This window comes from Rhinopithecus bieti, unplaced genomic scaffold (genome assembly GCF_001698545.2).
Source record: "Rhinopithecus bieti isolate Rb0 unplaced genomic scaffold, ASM169854v2 scaffold_31072, whole genome shotgun sequence".
Taxonomy (NCBI): Eukaryota; Metazoa; Chordata; class Mammalia; order Primates; family Cercopithecidae; genus Rhinopithecus; species Rhinopithecus bieti.
In genome coordinates, this window is record NW_016813477.1 from 816,009 (window position 1) to 827,827 (window position 11,819).

The 11,819-nt window shown below is 41.3% G+C and overlaps 1 protein-coding gene across 2 annotated transcripts in view; it reads right to left on the bottom strand.

Moving 5' to 3' along the window:
* SRP19 (signal recognition particle 19) overlaps positions 1-7,491 on the bottom strand; it is a 29,719-nt gene extending 22,228 nt beyond the window's left edge. Inside the window, exons 1-5 of one of the 2 annotated variants that reach the window (XM_017848446.1) lie at positions 7,270-7,491; positions 6,091-6,166; positions 3,835-3,906; positions 3,631-3,742; positions 671-959 (exon numbers count right to left, since the gene is read on the bottom strand). In XM_017848446.1, coding sequence (XP_017703935.1) covers positions 826-959; positions 3,631-3,742; positions 3,835-3,906; positions 6,091-6,166; positions 7,270-7,310 — 435 coding nt within the window. In that variant the 5' untranslated portion in view covers positions 7,311-7,491 and the 3' untranslated portion in view covers positions 671-825. Of the gene's footprint in view, positions 1-670; positions 960-3,630; positions 3,743-3,834; positions 3,907-6,090; positions 6,167-7,269 lie in introns of those variants that run through there. The other variant, XM_017848447.1, reaches the window with a different exon arrangement.
* Between the last annotated feature and the right edge of the window lie 4,328 nt (positions 7,492-11,819).

Genomic DNA, 11,819 nt, shown 5'->3' on the forward strand with positions numbered 1-11,819 from the left:
GCCTCAGAAGAACAGCATCAGGATAGCTCAAAATCACTACTTTCAGAACTGCTCTGAAAAAATTCAGGAGCACCATCCCAATTTTAGTTTTCTTGAAGGAAAGTGTACCTCAGGTGCCTGAAGTACAGTTAATTTCAGAACTCCCATGAAAATCATGTTCTTAACCTACAAAATAAGCAAATTTAAAGCTTAAAATCCAGGACTTTCCATGTCCAAAATAAGAATTGAATGATTTGATTAGAAGTAACAGATTAAAATATGATCTACAGACTCGGCTTTTTAACAGACTCCCTGTCCCCCACCCGCATAAGAGGACCTACCACTTTCTCCAGTTTTAGACTCACACTATGGAAGGAAACTTTCACTCATATCTTTATTCTTAAATTACTCTCTCTCCTAGCATTCCCTTCAATAAGCCCCAAAAGTGCAAAAGCAGTTTCAAAATTTTTATTTTTATTAACTTTAAAAGGTGGAGCAAAATGTTTATTTAAATCAAATTGAAATTTATCTGAAACAAGTAATCTCATTTCAAGTAAACTTATGTACAGTCCCATTGTCCATTTAAAAATATTCTTTTCTTCAAAAAAAAACTGCCATTGAAAGACAAAAAATTCTTTTATACGGCATAAAAGGCGAGATGCAAACTTCTGTGTAAATGTTTCCTAAAAACCCCTGTCAACTCCAATGATAAAGATTGAGAGGCACAAGCGTTCACAGTTCAGTTAAATGATGCAAACAAAAAGCTTCTGTTTCCCTCTGATACAAATCAGAAGTCTCCATTCATGTCTCTTACAGTAGTACCACATACTTGATGCTGATACTAGGTTACTTCTTTTTCTTTCCTTTCCCTTTTTTACTTCCCTCTCCTTGTTGAAGACTTTGGTCAGCACCTCCTGCTTTTTGTGTCCTTGTTTTTAGTTTAGGTATCATTTCTGCTGCATACAACATTACTGACTTACCTAGGAACCAGAAGTTAGGCTTAGTGTATAATCTGAGAAATAAGACATAAAAAGTCATCAACTTGAATATCACAAAGCGTAAGAAACTATCACATCAAGAAAATGGAAAATAATTTTTTTAAAAAAATCAAAAATCAAATGACTGAAGACACTGACTAGCTCAAGTGTGGGGAAATGTACTGAGAGTGAGAATAATGCTGAAAATATTTAAATGAATCAAATCAAAAGGCAAACACTAAGTATGAAAAAAAAATTTTGGTCTTGGTCCTAGCAATTAGCTTGAAGATCTAAGGAGTATCCAAATACACCTCAGGTAGGAAACAGAGTCAGAATATCATTGTATCTTAAGACACTGAAACACAGGGTTTTCTCAGACTTACAACAAAAAAACAGTATCATCAAGCCACAAGAGATCCGATGGGTAAGGTCAGATGATCTACACTTACATGCGTTCCTGCTCTGCACACCAACAACCAGCTACCTTCACCCAAAACAGACCAAGCTCCTCAGCTCTGCTTTTCTATTTTACTTGGGTCTTACTGGAAATAGGAAGTGACATGTTCTCACCACAATTTCTACCCCTATTTTATCTACTAGTTAATTACAAGTTTTTGTTTGTTTTTGGTTTTTTGTATAATATATCTCAAAAAGCAGGAGAGAAAAGGAGGAGAAAAAACATATCAGAATATACTATCACCCCTTAGTCACAACCTGAAGCATCTAGCAATTCCTACCAATCCTGATGAGTTTTAGTGTATAAAAAAAATCTATTTTAGGCTGAGCCCAGTGTATCATGTCTGTCATCTCAGCTCTTTGGGAGGCTGAGGCAGGAGGATCACTTGTGTCCACGAGTTTGAGACTGGCTTAGGAAACATAGCAAAACCCCATCTCTAGAAAAAACAAAAAATCATGCGTCTGTATTCTCAGCTACTTGGGAGGCTGAGGTGCGAGGGTTGCTTGAGCCCAAGAGGTCAAGACTGCAGTGTGTTAGCCGGGCGTGCTGGCTCACGCCAACACTTTGGGAGGCCGAGGCGGACAGATCACCTGAGGTCGGGAGTTCGAGACCAGCTTGACCAAGATAGAGACACTCCATCTCTACTAAAAATACAAAATTAGCCAGGTATGGTGGCTCATGCCTGTAATCAATCCCAGCTACTCGGGAGGCTGAGGCAGAAGAATCACTTGAACCTGGGAGGCAGAGGTTGCAGTGAGCCAAGATCACACCATTGCACTGTAGCCTGGGCAACAAGAGCGAAACTCTGTCTCAAAAAAAAAAAGAAAAAGACTGCAGTGTGCCATAATCGTGCCACTGCACTCAACCTGGATGACAGAGTGAGTCCTTGTCTTTAAAAATAAAAGTTCAAACATGCTGGCTGGGTATGATGGCTAATGCCTGTAATCTCAGCATTTTGGGATCTCCTCAAGATGGGAAGATTGCTTGAGGCCAGGAGTTTGAAATTAGACTGGGCAACACAGTGAGACCCTTGTCTCTCTATTTTTATAAAATCAGGCCGGGTGCAGTGGCTCATGCCTGTAATCCCAGGACTCCAGGAGGTCCAAGGTGGGCAGATCACGAGGTCAAGATATCGAGATCACCCTGGCCAACATGGTGAAACCCCATCTCTACCCAAAATACAAAAGTTAGCTGGGTGTGGTGGCACATGCCTGTAGTCCCAGCTACTCGGGAGGCTGAGGCAGGAGAATCACTTGAACCAGGGAGTCGGGGGTTGCAGTGAGCCAAGATCATACCACTGCACTCCAGCCAGAGCAAGACTCTGTCCCAAAAACAAAAACAAAACAAAAAAATCAAACATGTCAGTTTGTCTGACAATTTCACTGTTTTTAAGTAAATTTAATGGGAGAGTTCAACTAAACTGAGGGGATTATTAAACTGAAAGAAAAAAGTAATAGCTCTGTTTTAAAAAATTAAAATTCTCAGAGATGAAAATTCAGAAAATAAACAACATGTAAACAAAAACTTATCTTCCTAATACTCAGAACTAACATTCTGTTATATTGATGTCAGTTTGGTTACTGTTTTTCATGAAATAAAACACTAGAGATGATGCAACAGTCTTCTATGACCATCAATTCCTGTGTTTCTACTCTCTACCCTGCTCACCATTAGGTGACTACTGTCTTAAGAGTGAGTGTTTCCTTACACAGCCTTTCAAAAAAATACCAATAAACAACATTACATATGCATCTATCAATAAATAGTAGTATTTTGTATTTAAATTTACCTAAGTGGTACCATATCATGCATATCTCTTGCTTTTTTCAGTCAATGTTGCTTTTTAGATTTATTAATGATATAATAATTAGATATTAACAGACCTCAAGGACCTCTAGGATCTGAAATGGCAATTAACATCCAACAATTTAATAATTTTATATTCTTAACCTGGGAGCAATGACAGACTTCCAGAGGTTTATAAAATGTTCACACAATAATTTTTTGGAAAAATGTTTAGTGGGTCTCATTACATTTTCAAAGAGGTCGTTCACCTCAAAGAAATTATAACTACTGCTTCCCTTCATGAGTAGTCCTGTCTTTAAATTAATCTTCAGAATGCAAACTGTGACTTTCACCTTTCAGTTTTAGAACCTTTTCTGTGTTGCGTAGGAGAAACCTATCCCTGAGCCCCACTGATTCATTTAAAAAGCTTACGTGATGGGAACTGCACAAGGCAGAGGCTGCCATCTTCCTGTTTGAGCTGGACCCGGACTCTGCCTCTGTATTGGACATCACGATTCCATTCTCTAGAGTACATTTTATTTTTCTAACATAAACGAAACAAAAGGAAAACAGGGCTTAAGAAAGTTATTACATCAATTAGATGAGTATGGAAAACAGTGAAGAACCATGTCATACCTCAAGAAATACGTTAAGTCCAACTGCTGAACATACATCTTGAATCTCTGTAGCTGTAGGATTTTCAACAGCCTGAACGGTTAAAAACATAAACACTAAATATATTTGCTTTAAGTGGACATTGCCATAATGCTGGGTAAATAATTTCAAATACTATAATCAAACAAGTACCAAAACCCTAGGTTTCCTTTTTCATTAAGTACAGATGCTTCCACTGTAATTTTTAAAATTCCTAGGAATAACACTAACGCATACCTGTGTGCCCATCTCCCCTCCAACAGAATATAAACTTCTGAGGGCAGGGGCTTTGTTTTGTTAACCAGTGTATTCCCCAGCACCTAGCATGGTACTCTGAACATAGTAGGTGCTCAATGATTACTGACCTTTTAAACAATTACACATACAAACACTTTAGAAAACTGCTAGTATCTATTAAAGCTGAATATATGCATTCTTTATGGCCCTGCAATTCCATTCCCAGATGTGTTCTACAAAATATGTTCACTAAAAGACAACTATTTATAATAGCCTCAAACTATTAATAGAAATAATCCAATTTTCCATCCAGAGTAGAAAGGGCCAGGTGTGGTGGCTCACAACTGTAATCCCAGCACTTTGGGAGGCCAAGGTAGGCAGATTACTTCAGTTCAGGAGTTTGAGACCAGCCTGGGCAACATGGAGAAATCCCATTGCTGCAAAAAAATCCAAAAATAGCTGGACATGGTGGCATGTGCCTGTAGTCCCAGCTACTCAGAAGGCTGAGGTTGGCGGATGGCTTGAGTCCGGGAGGTGGAGCCTGCAGTGTGCTGAGACTACACCGCCGCAATCCAGCCTGGGTGACAGAGCCAGACCCTGTCTCTTAAAAAAACAAACAAAAAAGAAGGTATAAAAGACTCTAGTATATTCACACAATGCAATACTATAGAGGAGACAGGGCAGTAGTTTTGAGCAGGGAAATTCTGTCCTCAGGCCCCCTACCCCTACCCACACGCAAAAGACATCTAGCAATGCTTGGAGACATTTTGATTGTCACAATTAGGGAATGGGGTTGGAGGGGGATAGTGGGTAGAGGCCAGGGATACTGCTGAACATCTTAAAATGCACATAACAACCCCCAACAACAATTACCTAATCAAATTGGCAATGGTGCTGCTATTGACAAATCCTGTTACAGAGCAATGAAAATTCAACTACATTCTAATATGTAGATAAATCTTGTAAACTTAAAGTTCAGTGAAAAAAAAGATACAAAAGTACATACTGTGAAATTCCGTTTACAGAAAAGTGAAAAATAAGCAGAAGTAATCTATGGTGTCAAAGTCATGACAGTGGTCATCCTGGTATTTTTGAGCATATGCGGAGGAGACAGTGACTGGAAGGGAACATAACGCAATCTTCTTGGATGCTTATAATGTTTTCTTTTGGCCGGGCACGGTGGCTCAAGCCTGTAATCCCAGCACTTTGGGAGGCCGAGATGGGCGGATCACGAGGTCAGGAGATCGAGACCATCCTGGCTAACACGGTGAAACTCCGTCTCTACTAAAAAATACAAAACCTAGCCGGGCGAGGTGGCGGGCACCTGTAGTCCCAGCTACTCGGGAGGCTGAGGCAGGAGAATGGCGCGAACCTGGCAGGCTGAGCTTGCAGTGAGCTGAGATCCGTTCACTGCACTCCAGCCAGGGCGACAGAGCGAGACTCCGTCTCAAAAAAAAAAAAAAAAAAAAAGTTTTTTTTTTTGGGGGTTTTTTACCACCCAGATGTACTCATCACGTGAGAATTCACTGCATCAAACCTAGGTGCCTTAAATCTGTCATATTACAAAATACAAATTACACTTTAATAAAACTCAACAGGGCTGAACATTTTGCAAGTCTTCACATACTTAAAAAAATCTCAACTACATTCTGAACATTGTTAATATATCGTACAATGTCATAATTGTGATTTCCTGTATCAAGGGGAACAATGTCATAACTTCGTTTTAAAAAAACATGTAAACTCTACAGACTCTGCCCCCACTTCTTTACAAACACAGGCTCATTAAGAGCCATTAAAAAAAAATCCCTTCAGCTATGAATTAATGCCTTTCTGGTTTCACCAACACTAAGGAACGCACCCCAATTCTTGGCTGTCGTTCTCCTCAAGCCCGAAATAAATGCAGTGAAGAGAACCCCCTGTGGCTCTAACAAGATGACGTGGCCCGACCAGGATGACACCCCAATCCCTAGTGGACCAAAGAGCCAGCCATCTGCTTACCTTACTTATGGGGATTCGCCTTCCCTCTGCGATGGTCTTCTTATTATTTAAATAAGCAGGATAGATACAAATAAACCTGCCACAGACAATAGCATAAGTGGTATCACTAGAGCAGTAAGAGTCAGGAGAAGAGGGTCGGGTGGCAGGGAACCGAAGGCCAATTCATGCTGAGTAGATACCAGACGGCTACTCCCTTTTCAACCCCTCCTTTTTCTGCGTGGCAGCTGAAAAATCAAACTACCTTGGAAAGGTCCCCTCCAGCAACCAATCAGACTGGCCGTAGGCCTACTCCTCATTCTGAGTGATCCCCCTCCCTCAACCAATCAGACTGGCACTGGTCAACAGGAAACCTCTACCGAGTATTTAAACCCCAGAAAATTCCGTAACCAACAGCTCTTGGGCGGCTTGCTAGAGCCTGCTTCCACCCTGTGGAGTGTACTTTTGTTTAAAATAAATCTGCTTTCGCTGCCTTGCTTTGTGTGTTTTGTTCAATTCCTTATTCAAAACGTCAAGAACCTGGACAACTACATTCAAAGGATAACAAGTATTTTCAAAAATACATTCTTTCCGTCCGTGGTAGGCGTGGTCATCATCACTGCTGGTACACCTATGCTATTATTTGCTTAATGTTTTTTCTTTAAATTACCTCCCTTTTACTTAATTAAAAATAAACTTTATCCACTACCTTGGAAGGAAAAAAAAAAAAACACGAAAAGAAACAAAACCACCTGGATAAATGTTACATTAGACACAGCAGCCTGTTAAAAGTTCCTGAGAATGGGTCCGCCTTCTTATATAAAAAGTGTCCGAGGTATTAAAAACTTCCAAAATTTCACAAATGAGCCTTTCTGAACGCAACAATAATTAAAAAGAACACATCTCTCACACTGTGATTATGTTACTTAATATTATGTCCACGTAGCACCCAAAATCCTTGTCTCGCGTACAGGTAAACACTAGGCTACCTACGGTCGGAATTTCAGGAGCCCTGCGAAGAGCCTGGTGGCTGCTGCAGGATTCTCAGAAAAACCAGCCGCCAAGGAGAGGCGCGGAGCCCGTCCAGGGCGAGCTGGATCAGCTAGGCCATTCTAGAGGCCGCGGAGGGGAGAAGGCGGTGTAGCACTCGCGGCACCACAGCAAGCCCCTTCCTTTCTGAGGACCCACCTCCCCAGAACCCACCTGTCCTGGTCCGCCGGGGACCGCGCCGCAGCGCAAGCCATCTTCACAAGAGTCTAAACAACACCCCAGCAGCCGTAGTTAGAAACCCGGGAGGAACCCACCTCCGCGTTTCCGAGACAGCCCGCTTTTCCGCCGGAAGTCCTGCCCACCAAATCGTTCCACTTCCGCGATTTCTCACCGCCTGTTTGTTCCGGCACCTGTCGCTCGGCGCCAAGATCTCTAGTCTCTGACGTGGCGCGAAGACTTCCCCTCTCGCGAGAGGATCATAAAAGCTTCTCATTCCTTTCCCAAATCTCGCTGGGAAGACGAGGTGGGGCGCATGCACGGCCACTGAAATGGGTTTAACTTTGACCCTCCCTCCTTTCCAGTTTTTCAGCGAGTATGGGTGATACTAGCTACCCTCTGTTAAGGGGCGAAGACTGTGCAACGAGGGGAATCTGTGTGGTTCAGGATGTTAGAGCAGGCGAGGAAATACTCGTTATGTTTAATTTTTATCCGTTCCTGGGCCCTAGAGCTTGCTTTCAATTTGGCAAAATGGATTTTTATAGTGGTAGAACTAGCAAAGTTATAGACTTTGTGTTTCAGTGTGCTGTGTGTTAGAAACTTAAGTGAGCTGTGTGTTAGGCCGGGTGCGGTGGCTCACGCCTGTAATCCCAGCACTTTGGGAGACTGAGGCAGGCGGATCATAAGGTCAGGAGTTCGAGAGCAGCCTGGCCAACGTGGTGAAACCCCGTCTCTACTAAAAATACAAAAATTAGCGGAGTGTGGTGGCACACCTGTAATCCCAGCTACTAGGGAGGCTGAGTCGGGAGAATCACTTGAACCCGGGAGTTGGAGGTTACAGTGAGCTGAGATCACACCACTGCACTCCAGCCTGGGTAACAGAGCAAGACTCCGTCTCGGAAAAACAAAACAAAACTGTTCACCTTTTAAAACTTCTGAAGGATACTATGTGCCATCACTACAGGCATACTTCATTATTGCACTTCGCTTTGCTGCCACGAGTAGATACTGCCTTTTTACAAATGGAAGGTTTTTGGCAAATCTGCCCGAGGAAGTCTCTTGGTGCCATTTTTTCCAGCAGCATACGCTTTGTGTCACATATGGTAATTCTTGGAATATTTCAAACCTTTTCATTATTTCTGTTACGGTGATCGGTAATCAGTGGTGTTTGCTGTTACTATTATAATAGTTTTAAGGCCGGGTGCGGTAGCTCACGCCTGTAATCCCAGCATTTTGGGAGGCTAAGGCAGGTGATCACGAAGTCAGGAGATAGACATCTTCTTGGCTAACATGGTGAAACCCCATCTCTACTAAAATACAAAAAATAAGCCGGGCATGGTGGCACAGGCCTGTAGTCCCAGCTACTTGGGAGGCAGGGGAATCGCTTGAACCCTGGAGGTGGAGGTTACGGTAAGCCAAGATCGCGCCACTGCACTCCAGCCTGGCGACAGTGCAGGACTCTGTCTCAAAAAATAATAATAATAAGTTTTGGGGCACCATGAACCATGCCCAGATAAGATGGGGGAACTTAATGGATGAACGTTGTCTTTGTTTTATTTCGACCAACTGGCCATTTCCCATCTCTCTCCCTCTCCTGCAGTCCCTATTCCCTGAGACACAACAATGTTGAAATTAGGCCAATTAATAACCCTACAATGGCCTCTAAGTGTTAAAGTGAAAGGAAGAGTCACATGTCTCACTGTCAGTCAAAAGATGGAAACGATTAAGCTTAGTGAGGAAGGCATGTGTAAGCCAAGATAGGCTGAAAGCTAGGCCTCTTGGCACCTAACAGCCAAGTTGTAAATACAAAGACAAAATTATTGAAGGAATTAAAAGGAAATTACTTCAATAAACACACAGATGATCAGAAAGCAAAACCTTATTGCTGATATGGAGAAAGTTTTAGGTGTTTGGACAGAAGATCCAACCAGCCACAACATTCCTTTAACCCGAAGCCTAATCCGAGCAAGGCCCTAACTCCCTTCAATTCTATGAAGGCTGAGGAAGGTTAGTAAGCTTCAGAAGTGGGAAGCTAGTAGAGGGTGGTTCAGGAGGTTTAAGAAAGAATCCATCTCCGTAACATATAACATAAAAGTGCAAGGTGAAGCAGCAAGTGCTGATAGAGAAGCTGCAGCAAGTTATCCAGAAAATGTAGCTAATATCATTGATGATGATCAATGATTAGCTAATATTTAGTGGCTACACTAAACAACAGATTTTTCAATGTAGACAAAACAGCCTTCTATTGGAAAAAGATGCCATCTAGGACATAGCACCCAAAATCCTTGTCTCTCTGAGAGAAGAAGTCAATGTCTGGCTTCAAAGCTGTCCCATTTAGTGGCTACACTGAACAGATTTTTCAGTGTAGACAAAACAGCCTTCTGTTGGGAAAAGATGCCGTCTAGGATGTAGCACCCAAAATCCTTGTCTGTTTGAGAGAAGAAGTCAGTGCCTGGCTTCAAAGCTGCTGAGGACAGGCTGATTGTCTTGTTAGGGAATAATGCAGTTGGTGACTTTAAGTTGAAGCTAATGGATATTTACTATGCCGAAAATCCTACAGCCCCTAAGAATGATGCTAAATCAACTCTGCCTGTGTTCTTTAAATGGAACAACAAAGCCTGGATGACAGTACATCTGTTTACAGCATGCTTTACTGAATTATTTTTGAGAGAAGGTCTCGCTCTGTTACCCAGGCTGGCATGCAGTGGCCCTATCACATCTCATTGCAGCCTTGACGTCCCACTCTCAAGCAATCCTCCCACACAAGCCTCCTGAGTAGCTGGGACTATGGGCTCATGCCACCATGCCTGGTTGATTTATTTTTATTTTTAGCGGAAACAAGATCTTGCTATGTTGCCTGGGCTGGTCTTGAACTCACGGGGTCAAGCAATCCTCTTGCTTCAGCCTCCCAAAGTACTGGGATTACAGGCATGAACCACCGCACCCAGCCTTTACTGAATATTTTTAAGCCCACTGTTTAAATCAGTTGCTCAGAAAAAAAAAAAAAAAAAAAAGAGAGAGAGTCCTTTCAAAATATTACTGCTCATTGACAATGCACCTAGACCTCTAGACATCTAAGGCTCTGATGGAGATCTAGAAGGAGGTTAATGTTTTCATGCCTGATAACACATCATCCATTCTGCAGTTTATAGATCAAATAATAATTTTTATTTTCATCTCTTATTAAGAAATACATTTTGTAGGACTATACCTGCCAAATAGTGATTCCTCTGATGGATAAGGGCAAGATAGATTGAAAACCTTCTGAAAATGATTCACTATTCTAGATGGTATTAAGAGCATTTGTGATTCATTGGAGGTTAAAATATCAACATGAACAGGAATTTGGAAGAGGTTGATTTCAACCCTCTGGGATGATTTTGAGGACTTTAAGACATTAGTGGAGGCAGTAACTGCAGATGTGGTGGAAATAGCAAGAAAACTAGAATTAGAAGTAGAAACTGAAGATGGGACTGACTTGCTACAATTATGATAAAACTTGAAAGATGAGGAGTTGCCTCTTATGAATGGGCAAAGAAAGTGGTTTCTTGAGATGAAAACAACTGGTGAATATGCTGTGATCATTGTTGAAATGACATCAGAGGGTTTAGAATAGCATAAACATAGTTGATACAGCAGTGGCAGGGTGTGAGAGGACTGACTCCAGTTTTTAAAGAAGTTCTACTATGGGTAAAATACTACCAAACAGCATCACATGCTACAGAGAAATCTATCGTGAAAGGAAGAGTCAGTTGATGTGGCAAAATTCACTGTTGTCTCATTTTAAGAAATTGCCACAACCACTCCAACCTTCAGCAACCATCATCCTGATCAGTCAGCAGACATCAACACCGAGGCAAGACCTTCCACCAGCAAAAAGATTATAATTTTCCAAAGGCCCAGATGGTTGTTAGCATTTTCAGCAATAAAGTATTTTAAATAAGGTATGTACATTATTTTTCTGGATATAATGCTATTTCACACTTAACAGGCTACAGTATAATGTAAACATAACTTTTATATGCACTGAGAAATCAAAAAATTGTATGACTTGCTTTATTATGATATTTGCTTTATTGTGGTGGTCTGGAACCAAACCTGTAACATCTCTGAGGTATGCCTATATATTTTTGCATAACTTAGATTGATTGCAAAATAGTATTTCAGCATATCCATTCAACTAAACCCACCTTCGTTCCTATTTTAATAATGGATGTTTATTCCACACCTACAAGACATGCTTCAAAAAGCCAGGCAAAGTGAGATAGGTTTTCTCTTTTACAGATACAAAAGCAGACAAACTGAAAAACCAACTCAACCAACAAAATCTTCATGAAAGTTTGAGTTTCAGTGAGGTTAAATAATTAGCCCATTCATGCTAATAATGGCTGAGCATAGATGCTCAGCTAGTCTGACTGGAAGCCCCTGACTTTCCTTCATGTTCTCATTTATGTCTCTCAGTCTTCCTTGTAGTTTTTTTTTTTTTTTTAGCACAAAATTAAGTTTGCTCCTGATGTAAATAAATAATGTTTACTTATTTCTAAAGT